General features: G+C 36.4%; 2 protein-coding genes and 1 long non-coding RNA gene across 4 annotated transcripts; 2 read left to right on the top strand and 1 right to left on the bottom strand.

Moving 5' to 3' along the window:
* Positions 1-12,401: 12,401 nt before the first annotated feature.
* Positions 12,402-15,059, bottom strand: LOC142549810 (putative prolyl 4-hydroxylase 7). Of its 2 annotated transcripts, none has more exons than XM_075658981.1 (8): positions 14,829-15,059; positions 14,594-14,683; positions 14,441-14,498; positions 13,865-13,969; positions 13,543-13,600; positions 13,282-13,457; positions 13,135-13,195; positions 12,402-12,854 (listed from the first exon to the last, which is right to left on the bottom strand). In XM_075658981.1, exons 1-8 carry the CDS (start codon positions 14,891-14,893, stop codon positions 12,547-12,549), a joined length of 921 nt encoding a protein of 306 aa, XP_075515096.1. In that variant the 5' UTR covers positions 14,894-15,059; the 3' UTR covers positions 12,402-12,546. The 2 variants fall into 2 exon arrangements, with proteins under 2 accessions (XP_075515096.1, XP_075515097.1); XM_075658982.1 differs by having other exon boundaries at positions 14,594-14,680; positions 14,829-15,058.
* A 2,770-nt stretch (positions 15,060-17,829) lies between these two features.
* On the top strand, positions 17,830-19,932 carry LOC142549809 (putative pectate lyase P59). The gene is made up of 4 exons (XM_075658979.1): positions 17,830-18,151; positions 18,271-18,955; positions 19,054-19,299; positions 19,555-19,932. The coding sequence occupies exons 1-4, from the start codon at positions 17,955-17,957 to the stop codon at positions 19,780-19,782; spliced, it is 1,356 nt and encodes a 451-aa protein (XP_075515094.1). The 5' UTR covers positions 17,830-17,954; the 3' UTR covers positions 19,783-19,932.
* Positions 19,933-21,657: 1,725 nt separating this feature from the next.
* Positions 21,658-22,410, top strand: LOC142548293 (uncharacterized). Its single transcript, XR_012820954.1, has 4 exons — positions 21,658-21,738; positions 21,824-21,874; positions 22,007-22,084; positions 22,171-22,410. It is a non-coding gene; the product is annotated as an uncharacterized LOC142548293 (long non-coding RNA).
* Positions 22,411-23,606: the final 1,196 nt, after the last annotated feature.

The following is a 23,606-nucleotide window of genomic DNA, read 5'->3' as shown; positions in this document are numbered from 1 at the left end:
GATTAAAGTAAAAAGGCGTAAGGATTTGGAGCTTCCCTTCCTCGGTTCTCTCTTTTTTCGTGCTTCTTATGATGAAATGAATTCATATAATACATATATATATATATATACCATGCATGCTCAAGGAAACGTGGCTCGTTCCTTCAAGAAACACGTCTCGCGCATATGCGCGACATCAACCGGCGCATATGCGCGAGACCTACTGGTCATCGCACATCATTTCTCGGCAGCTCGCGCATATGCGCGACGCCTTCCGCGCATATGCGCGAGGCTCTCTGGACGTTGGTAACATATGCTCGCGCATATGCGCGCACTCACTTCGCGCATATGCGCGGGGCCTTCTGTCCATCTTGCGCATGTGCGCGCATCATGACGCGCATGTGCGCGAGAGCTACGGTCCTCGCACAACAAATCTCACACGCGATCTCATTTCGTGTCTCGGTTAGCCCTTTCATAATTGTCTCGATTAAAATCAATAATCGTAATTTAACACGATATAAAATCTCGGGCATTACATTTCTCCCCCTCTAAGATATGATTTCGTCCTCGAAATCACAGACAATCAAATCAGATAAGGAAGGAATGTATAATAGAGGTTACTTCAGAAAATTCATTCTATCAAACCGTTCTGATCAAATTACTTGCAATTACTGGCTATACAATATCCGTATATACCAATCAACAGCTCATACCAAATCAATATCATCAGCTGTTATCAAATTCAATCTCAAATGTCACCGTAATATCATTCCCATTCAGCGGAAATCTGCAGTACTCACTGTACAATGTCTTATCTGTGGCTATCTCAATACTCGTTTGATAGCTATCATTATACAGTAATTCATAAAGTGACAAGACATCAGGTCACTAGTGCCAAAATCCAGCACTACAGTTCCTGGATATCCTTCAGTATCTAGATAGTTTACTCCAACTATCCGTCAATCTATAAACCATAGATAAGATCATGCTATACCTTCTGCCAAAAGCACAAAATCAAGCAAAATCACAATCCGATATACTCTACTTCGGCATTCTAGTTATTCTGACCACTTTTCTGACATCGATCTGTGTCATTTGGTCATGTTTGTACGTTATCTGGTACAAACTAATAGATATAGATTGAACAATCTGTCAATCACAATCATATTACATCACAATCTGGAAATTATTACAGTAATTTCATTACGAATTTCATCGAAATATACTCCCCATGTCTAGTCAGAAATATACCAATTCTGTAATAACTCTTCTGATTTCTATCTTTCTATCTTCATTTATTGGCGATTCAGACATTTCAGTATAATTCTGCCAACATTTCAGCATAAATTCTGCCATAACTGATTTAATCTGTCTATATCAAAACTATCTGTTCGAATATCATACATTTACAGTCACCAACTGAAAACTGAATCTACTACTGTGGGTTTTTGACACCATCTGTCATTTCAGATTCGAACTATTTGATAAAAACCAATCGGTTAATAATATAAATGAAAGAAAAATACCTACCTGGTATTCGGTTCTGACTATCGATATCAAATTCTGCTGTACAATTCTGAAACATTTGAAATTATAAGATAATCATTCTCATACAGTAAAAAAATCACACATCTGCCACTCTGATCGATGTTCTGCTCTGATTATCAAATTTAAGTTCTGAACATTCTGGTTAAATCTTTGAACTGCCGTAATTCTTGAATTCAGTTCTAATTTGGTTTGAATAATCTGTATCAAACACTGACTCAGAATAACCGTACTATCAAATCAGATTCGGAATATCAATAATCTATACTGATCTAGAAGCTAACAATTCTCAAGCAGTTCAAAACATACTCGGATATATAATCTGCCCACTCTGACAAAATAAATTCTCTGATATTTCTGATATCGGTATCGTTCTCAGTCACTGCTCACAATTTTAACTGTGTCAAGAACAATCGGTATACTAACTTCAGATATCGCATACTCTGAATACAATCTGTTTCAAGCAGAATTCATATCTGAAAATTTTCTGTATACAATAATCACATTTCTCCGAATATCCCATTCAATCTTCAGTTATTCGATTCAATCAATCAGATGCTGCGAATATATCAAAATATCATACATACAACGAGCATAAAATCATCAGAATATCTCTGAACATACTGAAATATGCCAAAGAGAAACATTAAATCAGATGTAACTCCTGGTCGATACTCTTCCACTGCTCTTTCAATTCTTTCAACTTACTATGTGTCATTCTGTACATTCAATATCATTCTGTACTGAATTCTAAAACAATAAACAGTACCTGGTCTCAATTCAATTCTGAAATCTATCTTTCTGATATAAAGCAAATCTGAAATCTTATCTGGGCAAACATCAGCCAACTCGTATATCATTGGCAAATCTGCCAATGCTAGACTAGATTTCAGTATGGCTACTGAATACATAAGGATGCCATCTGCTCCTTTCTGTAACAATCGAGTCCCTAGACAACACAAATATCAAAGAAATTCTGAGTCTAGAATCCTTACCGTGAAATCTCTACTTATCAGTCATATCTGGTCTGAATCTTATATTCTCCTAAAAAGAATCTATAATAGTTCTGTACTTGTTCAGCATATTAATGTCAATAATGCAATCAAATCAGAAAACACAAGTACATCATAATTTAACTCGATCTCATTCTCATCTTACTGTAGTATACAATATATCACAGAAATCTCTGATATCAATTTTTCTTTCCCAGAAGGTACAAAAATTAATACTACAGCAATACAGGCCCAACACGTACCGTATATATCAATGCAACTCAGTCAAAGACAATCGTAAGAAATGCATTAATATATATCAATACATATGCAATATAATCATAAAAGAACAGTACCTGCCACTATATCATCAAGTGCCTCTTGGGTCTGTTCCTCGGTCACTACCACCAGATGGTCCAGCTCCCTGAAATCTGCGGGAATCTCTCTGGGGACAAACTCTAGCAAAGTGTCCCGGCTGTCGGCAGATACGACAACTACCAGTCACTCCCTGGCATTGCTATGTGGAATGTCTCCCTCCGCAAATCCTGCAATACACTCCAGTATAACTTGGGCTGGAACCACTGGAGCTAGTTGAACAGCTCAGTCCGCTCCTTAACTTCTTGAATGGTTTCTTTCGAGCTTTCAGCAAATCTTGCTTTCCACTCGTACTGCCGCGATCAAATCGGAGAGGGGATTGCTGTGTCTGGGGTTGCATTGCACACACCCTTTTTAGTTGTCTAGTCAGACTCGCCTCCGCTCTCTTCGCTTTACTCAAGACATCAGCAAAATGATAAGGTCGCTGCATATTCATCAATGCAACTATCTCCGAGTTCAATCCTCTGATGAACTGATCCGCTACAGCTTCATCATTTCCAATTATATGAGGAGCAAAACGCAGTAGAGTAGAGAATTTAGCAACATATTCTTCTATATTCAGTTGGCCTTGTCTCAAATCCTCAAACTCTACTCTTTTATCTTCCCGGTACGAAACTGAGAAAAATCTTCGATAAAATTCAGTTCTGAATATTTCCCACGAAATCACTGTACCTCTCTGTTCTAGCATTCTTTTACTTGTAATCCACCAACTCCTGGCAGTCTCTCGTAACTGGTGGAATATCAGTTTAATTCTCTGCTCATCTGAATAATCAAGTAAATCAAACAGTATTTCTATGTCATCAAACCAGTTCTCACAATCTTCAGACGTCTCGGTACCACTCAGGATCGGCGGCTGAAATACCTGAAATTCTTTCAACTGTATCTCCATCTGAGTTTCTGATACATCTATCTGTTCAGTCGAAGTACTACTCCTTTCTGGAATTCTCCGTGGAGGTATATCTGCTTATCAAAACATTAGTACTCAAATGCTACAAATCTGTTCCAATCTTTCTCTGATCATCTTACTGCTGATCATGAATCAGATCTGATTCATACTCAATAATACATAATACCAACTCAAATCAGATAATCAGGTAACCATGTATTTCAAAGCAGTAAAACATAATCTCATGCTAGCATACACAATGTCAATCAACATTAAAATAATTCTCATGCTAGCAATTACATGCAAGGAAAGAAAACTCAATCTACCCCGCTCATTCTCTTCTATCTCAGTCTAAAGGATCTATCGCTCTGATACCACCTGTTGTTGGGACCCGGACGCTAATCATCTTCTTAATCATCTTTGAGATTTAATTATCAATTAAGATAAACAGGGTCTAAAAATTTTTCTTTTTAAAATATAAGTGCGGAACGTAATGTAATTTAACTAATATACATCTCAGTATAAAAGTACAATAATGTACAACAATTATTCAAACTAGTCTAAGGTTCACTACTAAATTTCAAGTATTAAACCAAGTATACAATAAGTCCGGAATCACCACTCTAAACTCGTCTTCTCTCATCATCTTCTTGACCCCGATCATGTCCCACCTGTCGTTATGCACACATACAAAACAAGACAACAGCCGGATACTCCGGTGAGAATAAATCCCAGTATAAATAATGTATACATGCAGTTAACTGAATTAACATAAAAGCATGAATTATATCTTATTACATGTAGCATAATCAAACAACATGTATCAATACCAGTCTGTAAATAAAACATGAATCGTAATCTACGAAACATAAATTAATACAAATCTGTAAATCAAGTTCTAGTCTCGATATCTAAGACTCGACTCATCTCTTATTCTAATCTAGGGATCCCGATCTAATTTAGACTTTGGTATGCTGTATCGAATATCTACAATAGACGTCGATCTACATCCAAGCTCATCGATACACCGTAAGTCTAGAGTCTACGCGGTTCTGACAAAGACTCGGCGATTCTGCCCTAGCTAGGCTGATCTGCCCTAGACTCAAACTCTGGCTCTGCTATAATTCAATAGACTAAACATATCAATCTGATAATCTGCAAATATCAATGTAATAAAGTAAAGTATGTGATTTTGGGAAACTCAAGTCAAACCTAACTCGAGTTGTGCAATCCCGAATCAACATTTATTTATACATTTATCTTCTCCCTCTGACGAAGACGAAGTCTCGAAGTCAAGTCTGCCCATATCAATCTGATAATGACAATTGCATAATTATAATATCAGTATATAACTCAATTCAAAATCTGTTCTGATCAATACTCAAATCAGTACATAATCTGATCCATATCTGAACAAGGTACAATCTAATTCATATCAATGATATCACGATACAATCGAAATCATTACTGAATCTGATCAATCTCAATCAATACTGAATCTGATCAATATCAATCTACTGATGTTTCGACGGCATAACAATACAGTCACGATAACCTCGTCTATCTCAACATCACAGATATAATACCAGAATTCATAACCAGTATCAGTACAACTCATAATCTGAATAATAACACAACTCTGATATAGAATCTCAACTAATTCAACTCTGAAATTCATAACAATTTCATAAACAGTCTATTCTTTAATCTGATTTCGATTCTATGATGTCTAACATGTCAAGAACATCATATATGAATTCCATTTAGTTCTGACAACATCATAATTTCAGAACATGTCTAAACGTAACAAAACTTACGTCCAGTTGTAGCCTGCGTTGATAAGAACTCGGTACTGAAGTCGGATTCAAAATCAGACGGGCGGATTAAAGTAAAAAGGCGTAAGGATTTGGAGCTTCCCTTCCTCGGTTCTCTCTTTTTTCGTGCTTCTTATGATGAAATGAATTCATATAATACATATATATATATATATACCATGCATGCTCAAGGAAACGTGGCTCGTTCCTTCAAGAAACACGTCTCGCGCATATGCGCGACATCAACCGGCGCATATGCGCGAGACCTACTGGTCATCGCACATCATTTCTCGGCAGCTCGCGCATATGCGCGACGCCTTCCGCGCATATGCGCGAGGCTCTCTGGACGTTGGTAACATATGCTCGCGCATATGCGCGCACTCACTTCGCGCATATGCGCGGGGCCTTCTGTCCATCTTGCGCATGTGCGCGCATCATGACGCGCATGTGCGCGAGAGCTACGGTCCTCGCACAACAAATCTCACACGCGATCTCATTTCGTGTCTCGGTTAGCCCTTTCATAATTGTCTCGATTAAAATCAATAATCGTAATTTAACACGATATAAAATCTCGGGCATTACATTTCTCCCCCTCTAAGATATGATTTCGTCCTCGAAATCACAGACAATCAAATCAGATAAGGAAGGAATGTATAATAGAGGTTACTTCAGAAAATTCATTCTATCAAACCGTTCTGATCAAATTACTTGCAATTACTGGCTATACAATATCCGTATATACCAATCAACAGCTCATACCAAATCAATATCATCAGCTGTTATCAAATTCAATCTCAAATGTCACCGTAATATCATTCCCATTCAGCGGAAATCTGCAGTACTCACTGTACAATGTCTTATCTGTGGCTATCTCAATACTCGTTTGATAGCTATCATTATACAGTAATTCATAAAGTGACAAGACATCAGGTCACTAGTGCCAAAATCCAGCACTACAGTTCCTGGATATCCTTCAGTATCTAGATAGTTTACTCCAACTATCCGTCAATCTATAAACCATAGATAAGATCATGCTATACCTTCTGCCAAAAGCACAAAATCAAGCAAAATCACAATCCGATATACTCTACTTCGGCATTCTAGTTATTCTGACCACTTTTCTGACATCGATCTGTGTCATTTGGTCATGTTTGTACGTTATCTGGTACAAACTAATAGATATAGATTGAACAATCTGTCAATCACAATCATATTACATCACAATCTGGAAATTATTACAGTAATTTCATTACGAATTTCATCGAAATATACTCCCCATGTCTAGTCAGAAATATACCAATTCTGTAATAACTCTTCTGATTTCTATCTTTCTATCTTCATTTATTGGCGATTCAGACATTTCAGTATAATTCTGCCAACATTTCAGCATAAATTCTGCCATAACTGATTTAATCTGTCTATATCAAAACTATCTGTTCGAATATCATACATTTACAGTCACCAACTGAAAACTGAATCTACTACTGTGGGTTTTTGACACCATCTGTCATTTCAGATTCGAACTATTTGATAAAAACCAATCGGTTAATAATATAAATGAAAGAAAAATACCTACCTGGTATTCGGTTCTGACTATCGATATCAAATTCTGCTGTACAATTCTGAAACATTTGAAATTATAAGATAATCATTCTCATACAGTAAAAAAATCACACATCTGCCACTCTGATCGATGTTCTGCTCTGATTATCAAATTTAAGTTCTGAACATTCTGGTTAAATCTTTGAACTGCCGTAATTCTTGAATTCAGTTCTAATTTGGTTTGAATAATCTGTATCAAACACTGACTCAGAATAACCGTACTATCAAATCAGATTCGGAATATCAATAATCTATACTGATCTAGAAGCTAACAATTCTCAAGCAGTTCAAAACATACTCGGATATATAATCTGCCCACTCTGACAAAATAAATTCTCTGATATTTCTGATATCGGTATCGTTCTCAGTCACTGCTCACAATTTTAACTGTGTCAAGAACAATCGGTATACTAACTTCAGATATCGCATACTCTGAATACAATCTGTTTCAAGCAGAATTCATATCTGAAAATTTTCTGTATACAATAATCACATTTCTCCGAATATCCCATTCAATCTTCAGTTATTCGATTCAATCAATCAGATGCTGCGAATATATCAAAATATCATACATACAACGAGCATAAAATCATCAGAATATCTCTGAACATACTGAAATATGCCAAAGAGAAACATTAAATCAGATGTAACTCCTGGTCGATACTCTTCCACTGCTCTTTCAATTCTTTCAACTTACTATGTGTCATTCTGTACATTCAATATCATTCTGTACTGAATTCTAAAACAATAAACAGTACCTGGTCTCAATTCAATTCTGAAATCTATCTTTCTGATATAAAGCAAATCTGAAATCTTATCTGGGCAAACATCAGCCAACTCGTATATCATTGGCAAATCTGCCAATGCTAGACTAGATTTCAGTATGGCTACTGAATACATAAGGATGCCATCTGCTCCTTTCTGTAACAATCGAGTCCCTAGACAACACAAATATCAAAGAAATTCTGAGTCTAGAATCCTTACCGTGAAATCTCTACTTATCAGTCATATCTGGTCTGAATCTTATATTCTCCTAAAAAGAATCTATAATAGTTCTGTACTTGTTCAGCATATTAATGTCAATAATGCAATCAAATCAGAAAACACAAGTACATCATAATTTAACTCGATCTCATTCTCATCTTACTGTAGTATACAATATATCACAGAAATCTCTGATATCAATTTTTCTTTCCCAGAAGGTACAAAAATTAATACTACAGCAATACAGGCCCAACACGTACCGTATATATCAATGCAACTCAGTCAAAGACAATCGTAAGAAATGCATTAATATATATCAATACATATGCAATATAATCATAAAAGAACAGTACCTGCCACTATATCATCAAGTGCCTCTTGGGTCTGTTCCTCGGTCACTACCACCAGATGGTCCAGCTCCCTGAAATCTGCGGGAATCTCTCTGGGGACAAACTCTAGCAAAGTGTCCCGGCTGTCGGCAGATACGACAACTACCAGTCACTCCCTGGCATTGCTATGTGGAATGTCTCCCTCCGCAAATCCTGCAATACACTCCAGTATAACTTGGGCTGGAACCACTGGAGCTAGTTGAACAGCTCAGTCCGCTCCTTAACTTCTTGAATGGTTTCTTTCGAGCTTTCAGCAAATCTTGCTTTCCACTCGTACTGCCGCGATCAAATCGGAGAGGGGATTGCTGTGTCTGGGGTTGCATTGCACACACCCTTTTTAGTTGTCTAGTCAGACTCGCCTCCGCTCTCTTCGCTTTACTCAAGACATCAGCAAAATGATAAGGTCGCTGCATATTCATCAATGCAACTATCTCCGAGTTCAATCCTCTGATGAACTGATCCGCTACAGCTTCATCATTTCCAATTATATGAGGAGCAAAACGCAGTAGAGTAGAGAATTTAGCAACATATTCTTCTATATTCAGTTGGCCTTGTCTCAAATCCTCAAACTCTACTCTTTTATCTTCCCGGTACGAAACTGAGAAAAATCTTCGATAAAATTCAGTTCTGAATATTTCCCACGAAATCACTGTACCTCTCTGTTCTAGCATTCTTTTACTTGTAATCCACCAACTCCTGGCAGTCTCTCGTAACTGGTGGAATATCAGTTTAATTCTCTGCTCATCTGAATAATCAAGTAAATCAAACAGTATTTCTATGTCATCAAACCAGTTCTCACAATCTTCAGACGTCTCGGTACCACTCAGGATCGGCGGCTGAAATACCTGAAATTCTTTCAACTGTATCTCCATCTGAGTTTCTGATACATCTATCTGTTCAGTCGAAGTACTACTCCTTTCTGGAATTCTCCGTGGAGGTATATCTGCTTATCAAAACATTAGTACTCAAATGCTACAAATCTGTTCCAATCTTTCTCTGATCATCTTACTGCTGATCATGAATCAGATCTGATTCATACTCAATAATACATAATACCAACTCAAATCAGATAATCAGGTAACCATGTATTTCAAAGCAGTAAAACATAATCTCATGCTAGCATACACAATGTCAATCAACATTAAAATAATTCTCATGCTAGCAATTACATGCAAGGAAAGAAAACTCAATCTACCCCGCTCATTCTCTTCTATCTCAGTCTAAAGGATCTATCGCTCTGATACCACCTGTTGTTGGGACCCGGACGCTAATCATCTTCTTAATCATCTTTGAGATTTAATTATCAATTAAGATAAACAGGGTCTAAAAATTTTTCTTTTTAAAATATAAGTGCGGAACGTAATGTAATTTAACTAATATACATCTCAGTATAAAAGTACAATAATGTACAACAATTATTCAAACTAGTCTAAGGTTCACTACTAAATTTCAAGTATTAAACCAAGTATACAATAAGTCCGGAATCACCACTCTAAACTCGTCTTCTCTCATCATCTTCTTGACCCCGATCATGTCCCACCTGTCGTTATGCACACATACAAAACAAGACAACAGCCGGATACTCCGGTGAGAATAAATCCCAGTATAAATAATGTATACATGCAGTTAACTGAATTAACATAAAAGCATGAATTATATCTTATTACATGTAGCATAATCAAACAACATGTATCAATACCAGTCTGTAAATAAAACATGAATCGTAATCTACGAAACATAAATTAATACAAATCTGTAAATCAAGTTCTAGTCTCGATATCTAAGACTCGACTCATCTCTTATTCTAATCTAGGGATCCCGATCTAATTTAGACTTTGGTATGCTGTATCGAATATCTACAATAGACGTCGATCTACATCCAAGCTCATCGATACACCGTAAGTCTAGAGTCTACGCGGTTCTGACAAAGACTCGGCGATTCTGCCCTAGCTAGGCTGATCTGCCCTAGACTCAAACTCTGGCTCTGCTATAATTCAATAGACTAAACATATCAATCTGATAATCTGCAAATATCAATGTAATAAAGTAAAGTATGTGATTTTGGGAAACTCAAGTCAAACCTAACTCGAGTTGTGCAATCCCGAATCAACATTTATTTATACATTTATCTTCTCCCTCTGACGAAGACGAAGTCTCGAAGTCAAGTCTGCCCATATCAATCTGATAATGACAATTGCATAATTATAATATCAGTATATAACTCAATTCAAAATCTGTTCTGATCAATACTCAAATCAGTACATAATCTGATCCATATCTGAACAAGGTACAATCTAATTCATATCAATGATATCACGATACAATCGAAATCATTACTGAATCTGATCAATCTCAATCAATACTGAATCTGATCAATATCAATCTACTGATGTTTCGACGGCATAACAATACAGTCACGATAACCTCGTCTATCTCAACATCACAGATATAATACCAGAATTCATAACCAGTATCAGTACAACTCATAATCTGAATAATAACACAACTCTGATATAGAATCTCAACTAATTCAACTCTGAAATTCATAACAATTTCATAAACAGTCTATTCTTTAATCTGATTTCGATTCTATGATGTCTAACATGTCAAGAACATCATATATGAATTCCATTTAGTTCTGACAACATCATAATTTCAGAACATGTCTAAACGTAACAAAACTTACGTCCAGTTGTAGCCTGCGTTGATAAGAACTCGGTACTGAAGTCGGATTCAAAATCAGACGGGCGGATTAAAGTAAAAAGGCGTAAGGATTTGGAGCTTCCCTTCCTCGGTTCTCTCTTTTTTCGTGCTTCTTATGATGAAATGAATTCATATAATACATATATATATATATATACCATGCATGCTCAAGGAAACGTGGCTCGTTCCTTCAAGAAACACGTCTCGCGCATATGCGCGACATCAACCGGCGCATATGCGCGAGACCTACTGGTCATCGCACATCATTTCTCGGCAGCTCGCGCATATGCGCGACGCCTTCCGCGCATATGCGCGAGGCTCTCTGGACGTTGGTAACATATGCTCGCGCATATGCGCGCACTCACTTCGCGCATATGCGCGGGGCCTTCTGTCCATCTTGCGCATGTGCGCGCATCATGACGCGCATGTGCGCGAGAGCTACGGTCCTCGCACAACAAATCTCACACGCGATCTCATTTCGTGTCTCGGTTAGCCCTTTCATAATTGTCTCGATTAAAATCAATAATCGTAATTTAACACGATATAAAATCTCGGGCATTACAATCATAAATTACAAAATTCATAGGTTTCTAATAAAAAGTTTACAAAATCAACAAAAGTCATTCAAAATAAATATACAAAATTATGTAAAAATTTATGAGATTATGAAAAAGTCAAAATAAATCTATCAACTCTACAAAAAAAGTATGTTATCTAAAAAAAATCAATAAATCTCTACAACGAATACACCGCTAAAACCCGTGTAATACAAGACGATAATTATAGATGACCCAAAGCTCGGTTTAATCAAATTAATTCGTGCGAACCGAGTTAGTCACTCGGGTTCCACTTCGTATATTTTGGTTCATATCAAATTTGGTTAGACTTATACTTTATTTATGTTATTCCGATTAAGTTAGTTCGGATTCAAGAAGTTGGACTTTTTTTTTCTCAGACATCTAATTTCGACGAAAAATCATTTCGGTTAATCGGATTTTAGTGAAATGGATTTCATTAATTAAAAAATAATAATTTTTGGTAATTTGACCTTCAAAAAAGCGATTTAATAGATAATCAAATCGATAAAATGCACTCTTAACGGTTATCTGTCTTCCCGAAATCAAAGTCAAAGTAAAGACAGCAACGGCAATTTGCTTGAATGCACTTCTTCCCCTTTATATATGTTCGATTTTGGTATTATGACAACATCATTCGATTATACACTATGATCACAGGTAACTTTTGCTCTCAACTTAAATGAAAAGGACTAGGATAAGTTACTTGGATGAACACACTTTGCAGCTCTTCCTGCAATAACCCGCACCCTCTTTAGAGCCTATCATATAGTTAGGATTTTTTTCGCATTCTCCTTTAAGAGCCCACGACGTGCAATTTGGATTCTCATCAACACAATCACCACTTGTTGAACGGGCTGGGGAATCGAAAGACCTCACATGAATCCACTTCGTAGCCGACCACTTCTCACCTTCGATGACAGGACAGCTACCGTGCAAGCTAGAAGGATCTGTATTTGCATCAGGGTGAAGGCTGAAAAATAACAGGGCATCACCCTTTCTTGGTTTCACTATTAAAAGAACAACAGGAAAACGGTATAAGAAAGTCATTTTAAAGAAACATAAAAAATGAAAACCACACTCCCATCTCCACAAGTAAACTAGAGAGGAATCAAAGTTATCAAAGTCCATTCCACTTTGGTCTTTTTATTTCAGTCGAAAAGAGCATAAATATGAAGTAGTTGCTCACAGAGCCCACTATGTGGAGTCGTGTTTGCATGGACATGTTGACCTAGGGTTGTGGCACTTATGCGATCAATTTTGCATAGTAAATTGTGAAGTTGTGCATACCTGCATAGCCTTCTTTAGCACAGTCAGACCAATCATCACCCTTAATTTGCCTATCTTTTGCCTGCACAATCAATAATGTTATCAAAGAATTGAGCTTTTTTATGTTAGCCTCTATAGATACATGCAAGTATACACAACATTACTTACCTCTGAATTAGGAAAAACCGTTTCCCCACCCTTCTCAACATTCGACAAATACATAAGTACAGTTGCCACTCGATGACCGCCCAATTCTTGATTGGCCTTGTCGTGAAAATAATCAAAATGTGGCTCATACTTTTGTCCGTGCTCATAATGCAATATCTGGATAGCCTCCCCATTTTCTACATCACATGTAAATACAAATAGTAAGAAGAATAGACTGAAATAATAACACAACCAGTCCTCGACATGGTTGTTTCGGAGTACCTGGAGGGAGAAAAGTCCATGCGGCAAGTTTTGCCTCGATGCCAGCAACTATGTCATCCTTCAAAGTAGAAAATTGAATAAATGATTATGTTTACACGTAAGATGATAATATTTTTATTTAGCACAAATCATAATGTCAACATTTCAGTATGCTTATTTGTTACAGAAAATCAAGACCACATATGCCGAAACTATGTTCCTAGCAGTATCTAACCCTAATCAAAAGACAAATTAAACACTACTGATGGTCTAAAGATTCAAATTTCGAAACAATGCTAATAAAATTGCTTGAATCAGGCTAAGAGAATCAAGATTTCACTACCTGTTTTTTGCTGATAAACATGCCAGAACTCGTCCGGACTTCACTCTCTACACTCTTGCCAGAATCGTTGTCAGCTACCATAGACTTCTCTAGCTTATCTTTAGCCTGTTCACAAAAATTTTATAAACTATTTAAAACACATTTATTACACAATCATGAATTTTCTCATTTTTTTATAAAATGAGTGCACAATACTAATTTCTTACAAGTCCCATCAATTTTCAAAATCTAGGTTCAAACACCATTACCATTTCATAATAAATTCAAAAAAAGAAGCCATCAAACTATTCTTAAAATTCTCGGATTGAAAGCATTTAAAAGCCGGAGCAACCACCATCTTCGTCTATCTTCTACTCCTCGAAGAATCACAGACATAAAATATATGGAAAATGATCAACTCCACAGTATAATAGATGGAGAACACGCAAGGAAAAACAACATCAGTACAAGCACTAGCCACGTTCTTCAATACACGTACATCATCATCTCACAAAGCTTACAATTTCCATGGATTTCATCAAACCACGTACCCATTACACAAGCATAAAAGGTTCGAGAACGAAGTAATAGGCTAACCAGGAGAATGAGATGATCACACTCTTTATCAGTCAAAAATCCTCGGTATACGAAAGCCCTGTAGAAAACCAAAACAACCATCATCATAGATCACATAAAGTGATTGACAAAAAATAAAAATATATCTATAAAAACGCGTCTTTGGCGAAAAACCTGGGACTCCAAGAGATTTGGGTGACCCGGGTCGGATCCAACGGAGATGATGAAGCACCAGTAACCAATTTCAGCACCGACTCTTTGCTGCTGCAATCCAATCAAAAACAGTTCTTAGTATACCAAAAAAAGCACAGCCACGATCTACATTCTACAATGACGAAGAGACCCATGAGACAAAAATTCTCTTTTCGAATCAAAACATACTTTTTTTTTCCAATAAAAGAGGTCATACCCATGAGACGAATGAACCAAAAAACACAGAGAAAATAATAGAAACATCCGCACGCCCATGACCATCAATCAAAATCTGTCCCTTTTCTCCGCGGCGAGCAACGAAATCTTGATGGGATTATCTGTCGAATGACTGAATTCAACGCAATGGACTGCACTGCGTCCGAAGACCGATTCTGCTGTTCTTAATGAATCGTTTGCTGAACGGTCTGGGAAATTCTGTGCTAAAGCAAATTGGGATGGAAATTGGGCTTAATCGATTCCGACAAAGACAAAGGCCCATTCTATTTTGGCCCAATTATTATATCGAATTATATTATTAATCTTTTTTATTAAAAAAGTCGTGTTTTTAAATTATCAAGATTAAATTACACCCACTATTTGTTCTTCAATAAATAATAGTACGACCTTCTTTTGTAAAAAAAAAAATATATATTAATGTAAGGTGATCTTATTTAGTTATCATTAAATTAATTGTATAATAGTTAGGTAATAAATTTAAAATATATTAATTTGTTATAGTGATGGTTAGCTTACTTATATTTAATGACATATTTAAATAATATAGGATAGAAAATTAGTTATTTAACAACAATTAAGATGTGTGTTTCACAGAAAAGTGATTTTTACTAATTACACATGTATATGTTACGACATTATAGATGATACGGAAATGAATAATCCAAAGAATCTCTAATCCGAATAAGATAGATATATGTCTGTAGGGAAAAGAGCTTCTCATACACATGAACAAGTTAAGATATTTTTTCCTAACAACGGGTGAGTCGCAAAAAGCTTGTTCAATGTGGTTTGTTTGACTAAGACTATTACTTTTATCAGAGATTTCCTCAGTAAGCGACGAACGATTGCAAGTAGGGTTTTGATGTTATAAAAAGGCGAGAGATATTTCTAAAAATACACACCATTATTAGATGGATAATAGAGTTTTGATAATATTGATTAAAGATTTTATCAAGGTGAAATACAGATTTTTGTAGCCACCTAAACAGTTGAGGTTAGTAAAAATATTGATTGTAATATGCCCGAACATGCTAGTTAAGTTCAAGGCATTGGATTTATGATTGTAGAACTAAGGGAAAATTGCAATGTCATGCATCCGTTAAGTTGCTATATTTCCACGTTCTCACAGGTTATTATTATTTGAGCAGAGATGTTTATATCAGGAGATGACCGAGCTTATTATAGCCAAGATGGATCCTGAGCGGATGAACATGTCTTCGACACCAATCAGCAATACGGTAAATTTATGAATCAATCACACAAAGTCTTCACACGAGAATCTCCAACACCGAACATGTACAAGTTCAGAAAAACTTCAACTGTAGACCTCGGAGACATTTAGAGAACAAAAGAAAATTTTGATGTATACAAACAAAACGCTGCACCTAATGCATGAGCTGGTGATTACGAACATCGTAAAAACCAATAAAAATGTCTATCAACAGAAAGATCATCTTTAAAACTCACAGGAAATAAAACAACGAAGAGTGAACAGTTATCATGCACCTCTCCACACCACAAAAGAAAAACTACAAACGCACTAAAAAAATGTAAAATGATATCGATCAATATTTCGAAATCCAAATACATAGCTGAAACAACATGCACGTAAATACATTACTGCACTAACTATATACTTCCCAAAATAGAATCACGAGACCCGTAAAAACGAATCCAAATCCGTGAAACAACACTACAAATGTTCACAAAATACTTACAACTCCAGTAGGAGAATAGGAGCTGATCGTAAACTTCTGGTCGCTCGAGTAATCCTTGTTCAGAAGATCTAATTCCAGGAAAAAAAATCACAGCTAATTCACACAACAAAAATAACAAGAAACACTTAACAATAATCGAAACAAAGAACCTCGAGCTCTTTTGCCGATAACAGAGTACATCCCCGGTTCCTTGCCCACGATTCTTCGACCTAATATGTACATCTGGTGTTTATTTTTCCTTGGGCAAGTCTTTCTGGCCGTTGATGGGCAGCGGTTGTCGTTGGTTTTAGAGGGCTTAAGGACACGTGGCGCTCGTGGGTGTGTGCTACATGTAATTTATTCGGCAATAAGATAATGCAAGTGAGGTGTATGTTCCTCAAGAAATGTCATTTTTAGTGCTCACAAATAATTCATTCGCTATAATTAATGATATATTATTCTCCTCAAATAAAAAAAAAAGAAGAAGAAGAAAAAAGAGAGTTTCACCTTTACTCGTTACACATCACTATAAATATATAATTATTATTACTAATGTAATTTTGAAATTAATTTGCATATAATATATTTGAGTAGGTCTCTTCTGAAATGGTCTCACGAATTTTTATCTGTGAGACGGGTCAATCCTACCGATATTCACAACAAAAATTAATATTTTTAGCATAAAAGTAATACTTTTTCATGGATGATCAAAATAAGAGATCTGTCTCACAAAATACGACCCGTGAGACTATCTCACACAAGTTTTTGCCAATATATTATATGTGTTTTTAAAGTTATTAAAAAAGATTTTTTAAATAAGTTGGGGAGTACCCAAACGTTTTTTAAAACAGTTTCCAAGCGGCCAAACATGTTATGTTGACTACTTATAAGATCTTTTCAACACATCTATCATCTTAAATAAATTTAATGCCGCTAGTGAAATTTTTTTTATAATATAAATAAGACTTCATAGGCTAAAGTGTAAATAAGAATTAATATCTATTCTTCGATGAAACAAAATTTGAACGAAAATGATCATAGTTTTCAGCTAGGACACATTATATAACATCTAATATTAGCAGTGTTAATAATATTGTTGACTAGTAGAATATTATTTTACCACAAAAAAGGCCATAAAATTGGATATAGTTGGCGATACGACGTGAGAACCAACGGAACCAATTGGTTCCCCTAAATATTCGCCGAGGTTGCTTCCATTGCCATTGAATCCTGTATTTAAACAAATACGTAAACAATATTTTAAATATATATTCATTTCTTGACACAATTTTTTATCGTTCTGGTCGACTAAAATAAAGGGTTTGAACCCGAAGAGCTAGAGGGTTCGATCCTAGACCGTTATCATTTAAAAAATTCAAGAAAAAATAAAGAAAGTAGGACATACCAATATGCATGGAACTAAATGCAACCCTTTGATCGTCTTGTTTATTGCTTTTGCTTCGATTCTTCCGAGCCTCAGAGCTCATTATGCAGAATTTGACGAAGTGTGGAGGAGACGAGCTGATGAGGCATGGAACCGGACCCTCGAATCCTACGAGGAACGACCCGAGAAAATTGTTAATCACTTGAACATGCATGTCCACAGGTAATAAATAACAAGGATTTTTTTTCTTTCTTGGCAGTTCAAATCTTCTTGATTATTATGTGTGAAATATTTGTGATATATATGCGTGTGTGTATATATATATATGTAATGTTTACCAGGACCTTAAAGGAAATAGGGGATGACCATTTGAGCTTGAATAGCACAAGAAGGCAGCTAACAGGAAGGAGGAGGCGGTACAATGGTCCATGCAAGGCCACCAATCCTATTGACAGGTGCTGGAGATGCCAGCCCAACTGGGCCAGCAACCGGTTCAGGCTAGCGGATTGTGCGCTGGGCTTCGGCTACAAGGCCAAGGGTGGAAAGAATGGCAAGATCTATGTGGTGACCGACCCCTCAGACAACAACATTTTGGACCCGAAAAAAGGAACCCTGCGCCACGCAGTGATCCAAAAGGAACCATTATGGATCATATTCGAGCGCGACATGGTCATTAGGCTCACACAAGAATTGATCATGCAGAGCGACAAGACCATTGATGCACGTGGCGCGAGGGTCCATGTTGCCAATGGCGCGGGGATCACAATTCAGTATGTGAAAAATGTGATCATACATGGGCTGAGGATCTCAAACATTGTACGTGGGACTGGTGGCCTGATCAGGGACTCTGTCGACCATTTTGGATTGAGAACTATGAGCGATGGGGACGGTATTTCGATATTCGGATCGCAGGATATCTGGATTGATCATGTATCCATGACAAACTGCTACGACGGACTCATCGATGCCATACAGGGCTCGACCGGTGTCACCATCTCCAACAGCCACTTCACTGATCACAACGAGGTACAGATCAACAAATATTGGATCAAAACTTTGGTTGTGTATATCAAGTCATATCAATTTATAGCACAAGTGTTAAAAATATAGAACTACGCGTACAGGCAATGCTTTTTGGGGCGAGTGATAGCTATTCTCAAGACCAGAAAATGCAAATAACTGTTGCTTTCAACCATTTTGGGAAGAGAATGGTGCAAAGAATGCCTCGGTGCCGATGGGGTTACATCCACGTTGTGAACAACGACTACACTCATTGGAATATGTATGCCATCGGTGGCAGCCAACACCCCACCATCATTAGCCAGGGAAACCGATACATCGCGCCCCCGGAAAACCCTTTCGCCAAGGAGGTACGTAACAGAACCTATTTTTTCGTTAATTGATCATGTAAATTCAACTCATTGTTATTTACGCCATCTGTTTAGTTACAGTTCGGTTTGAGCTCAATAACTTTGATGTTTTTGTGATTTTAGTCTGTTTTTCATTGATATGAAGTCTAATTGCGAAACGAGCAAAACTAATGCTAAAAGTTAAACGGGAATAATTAAAAGACTAAAATGACAATGATACCAACTTACACGATCAATTTTGGGGAAAAAATGCAGGTGACGAAGAGGGAATACTCACCAGAATCAGTGTGGAAACAGTGGACATGGAGATCTGAAGGCGACATGTTCTTGCGAGGTGCATTCTTTGTTCAGTCTGGAGATCCAATCTGGACGAGCAAGCACCCGGAGGTATACGATAAGATATCAGCTGCTCCGGCAACTCACGTGGCAGAGATGACAAGATTTGCCGGTTGGATGAATTGCAAGCTCGGGATACCTTGTTAAAATTGTAAGAATATGGCAGGCGAGGCCGAGACAAGAACGAAAGAAGAATATATAAATCATGTACATGCATTTGGTTTAATGTTCATATTTTTGGGACTGGGTGGATTTAATAACATTTATAAAAGGAATAAATATTGAAAAAACAATTCCAATAAAATTATCATAATATGAAAATTGATCGGTCTAAAAATTATAAACCCAACCATCTATTTATGTGGCTTTACTTTAGTGGCACTCTTTTCATTGAGTATTAAAAATATTTTCTTACAACCAAAACATTCATTTTTCATGTATATTAACAATTTTAAAAGTTAAACCATGATAATTAAGTAGACCATCCTGACTTTGGATTAATTTTGGCCTAAAATTTATTTAATAAAACATATGAATTTCTTTTTGCCCATTTTTAAAATCGTTATTTATTCATAAAAGTAGGTCTCTTATGAGATGATCTCACGAATATTTATCCGTGAGACGATGTCAACACTACCGATATTCACAATAAAAAATAATACACTTAGCATAAAAAGTAATATTTTTTCATGAATGATCCAAATAAGATACGCGTCTCACAAAATACGACTCGTGAGACCGTCTCGCACAAGTTTTTGTTTATTCATAAATAAAAGTAGTTTTGTGTTTTAATTTGATTGTTAAAACTGCATCCAAGTTTAAATTACAACTTTGTGTGGAATCAATATATTGTGTTAATCTGATATAAGTGGCTTGCTTGATCTCCAAATTTCAAATACGTCTAAATTTTCCCATGGATTTTAGTGTTTTTTTTTTCAAGTATACATAAATTTAATATTAAATGTGTATAATTTAGAAGAGACTTATAAGATTTACCACAATTAATTTGTAACCATATATACTCAGGTAAGAAAAATTCCTTTAAAAATAACAAATAAGAAATTGAATATTCCGTTGCTTCAGACGTTAATTTCGATGTTGGAAACGTAAGATGCCAAGCAAATTGAAGATACCCCAAGTAATTAATATAAACAATATAAAATGTAGTATGCTAGAAAAACAATATAAAACCAAAACCAGAACAAAGGATCATATAATAAACGCCTGAAAAACATCCACGATCCTCAAGTTTTCCGAAAAAAAAATTTGCTGAAAACCCTTGAAATGGCAATGGCAAAAATTGAAGATCAGTTTCCAGGGGAAGCACAAATTACAGTACTGGATCATTCCAATGGCGGCGAGACTCTTGAAGCAACGCCTGGAAAGCGGAGAAAAAGATCAGAAACACAGACGCAGCAGCACGATTCGGTTTCCGCGCCAAGTACGAAGAGAAGTTCAAGATTTCGAGGGGTCAGCAGGCACAGATGGACAGGAAGATACGAAGTGGGATAACCTCTCCTGGAACGTCACGCAAAAGAAGAAGGGGAAACAAGGTGATTGAACTCGGCTCTTTTGCTATCAATTTCTCTCTTATTTTCTTGCGAAAATCCTGAGTTTTTGTCAATATATTTGAATTTTGTGGTTTTGTTTCATGGCCTGGTGGCTGAATTTCGCAACGGATGGAGAGTTTATCTAGTGAGTGATCTTGCTTTATTTTTTCGCAGAAATCTAGTTAGAATTTTAATTATAAGTAATTATTTTCAGAACATTCTAATATTTTTTAGAAAAATTGTCTGGAGCTTATGATGATTAGGAAGCTGCGGCAAGGGCCTACGATTTAGCTTCATTAAAATATCGTGGGACTTCAACTTTTACCAATTTCCCAGTGAATTCTTTTTACTATCAAGTAAATATGTAAATGCTCAAATTACCACCGTTTCGTGGTGTGAAGAATGAGACGTAGTTGATTCAATCTACATATACCAAACGGTAGTATTAGTTTCCTCGATATAAATTTTCTGCAGAGAACTGATTATGAGAACGAAATCGGAATCATGCAGTGTCACAACTCACGAGAGAAGAATACCTAGCTTCACTGAGAAGGTATAGTTTTTTAATCATTTCATTCACCTTTGTGATGTAAAATAGTTCATTAATGCTGAACTAATATATCTTTATCACACGGCAGAAAGAGCAGTGATTTCTCAAGAGGGGTGTCCAAGTACAGATGAGTTGCTAGGTTTGTCTATATATATATACTGTATATATATATATATATATATATATATATAATATGATAAATCTTTAACCATATAGTGATTTTTTAAGCAATATATGATTATTTTCTACGGTATTAATTTCATACATGTAGGCACCATCCAATGGAAGATGGGAAGCTAGAGAATTGGCAGAAATTTTGGGAATAAGTACCTCTACCTTGGCACCCACAGTAAGTACATGTGTAAAACAAACTTGTCACATTTCATGAATAAAATAGAGATTAAACAAGCTAATGAATCACAATTCTACGTGCAGGTACCCAAGAAGAAGCAGCTCGTGGCCGACGCAGTCACGAATTTTGACTTGAGGGCATACATCCGATGGTTGAAGCCCGGATCGGGTACTTCTTCAACTCTCACTCAAGAAACAAGACCAAAAGCAGAATCACATGAAGTTTTGATTGTCAGAATTTTTCTCAAAATCATGTTTTCACGTATATATAAACATGATAATTAATATGCGGAAGCGGATCGAGCGTTACCTCCTGCCATCGAGAAATTTGTAAGTTTTCTGATTTCCTTTCGGTTGAAGTCTGTTGAAGCCTTCTAAGCACTGCACGCTCTCTTTAGATGGTGTATTTTTCTTATGAGGTGTGTGTGCTTAGGACCTCAATCGCTCTATTTATAGGCGTTTGTCATACCATCGATAAGTATATCGGGAGCCGAGATTCAGAAGAAGAAACGTGTACGTATCTCAAGTTTCTAAAGTTGAGCACGTTTGTCAAAAGTTGTAGGTAATGGCCGTCGTCATTTCCTACACGTCTTTCCTTCTTCTGATTAATATGGGTCATTTTTTTTCTTACATTCTCCCACTTGACTCATATATCTCATTTACCATAGGAGAAAACAAAACACATGAATCATGGCGATAGTTCCTCTAGAAGCGAGTATTATCTTCCATGTATCACAATGCATTATGTATCTCAAACTGTATAACTTAATGAATAAATCTTATATTTATTCGAGATCCAACTTTATTGATATTTCTCAAATCAATGAATGTGTACACAATAAATATGAGAAAATATCACATAGTTTCATTAACTTTGTTCTTACAACAAAATTATATAAAAGAACCAAGTCTCATTCTTTCTGTATGATCCTTAAATTTCAATGGTGGCATGCCCTTAGTCAAAGGATCCGCAATCATCAATTCAGTGCTAATGTGCTCAAAAAGTAACTTCTTATCTTTAACACGTTCTCGTATGGCTAAATACTTAATGTCGATGTGCTTGCTTCGACTACCACTTTTGTTATTTTTAGCCATAAAAACAGCAGCTGAATTGTCACAATATATTCTTAATGGCCTAGATATAGAATTCATAATTCTAAGCCCTGAAATGAAACTTTTCAACCATACACCATGTGAGGTTGCCTCAAAACAAGATACAAACTCAGCTTCCATAGTGGAAGTAGCAGTCAATGTCTGCTTTGCACTTCTCCAAGATACAGCTCCACCAGCTAGCATGAAAATATATCCTGAAGTGGATTTTCTTGAATCAATGCAGCCAGCGTAGTCTGAATCAGAGTAGCCAATCACTTCCAAATTCTCAGTTCGTCTGAACATAAGCATATAATCTTTTGTCCCTTGAAGGTATCTCATGACTTTCTTTGCAGCTTTCCAATGGTCTAAACCTGGATTACTCTGATATCTTCCCAACATCCCAACAACAAATGCAATGTCAGGTCTAG

The sequence above is a fragment of the Primulina tabacum genome, chromosome 6 (assembly GCF_025594145.1).
Source record: "Primulina tabacum isolate GXHZ01 chromosome 6, ASM2559414v2, whole genome shotgun sequence".
Taxonomy (NCBI): Eukaryota; Viridiplantae; Streptophyta; class Magnoliopsida; order Lamiales; family Gesneriaceae; genus Primulina; species Primulina tabacum.
The sequence above is the reverse complement of the archived record's forward strand: the minus strand, read 5'-3'. Positions and strand labels throughout refer to the sequence as shown.

Coding starts and splice junctions, on each gene's coding strand:
- LOC142549810 (XM_075658981.1), bottom strand. CDS start 14,893: ATGGTCATGGGCGTGCGGATGTTTCTATTATTTTCTCTGTGTTTTTTG. Junction 14,684..14,828: donor TTGGTTCATTCGTCTCATGG/GTATGACCTCTT, acceptor ATTGGATTGCAG/CAGCAAAGAGTCGGTGCTGA. Junction 14,499..14,593: donor CAAATCTCTTGGAGTCCCAG/GTTTTTCGCCAA, acceptor GGTTTTCTACAG/GGCTTTCGTATACCGAGGAT.
- LOC142549809 (XM_075658979.1), top strand. CDS start 17,955: ATGCATGGAACTAAATGCAACCCTTTGATCGTCTTGTTTATTGCTTTT. Junction 18,956..19,053: donor ACTTCACTGATCACAACGAG/GTACAGATCAAC, acceptor CTACGCGTACAG/GCAATGCTTTTTGGGGCGAG. Junction 19,300..19,554: donor AAAACCCTTTCGCCAAGGAG/GTACGTAACAGA, acceptor GAAAAAATGCAG/GTGACGAAGAGGGAATACTC.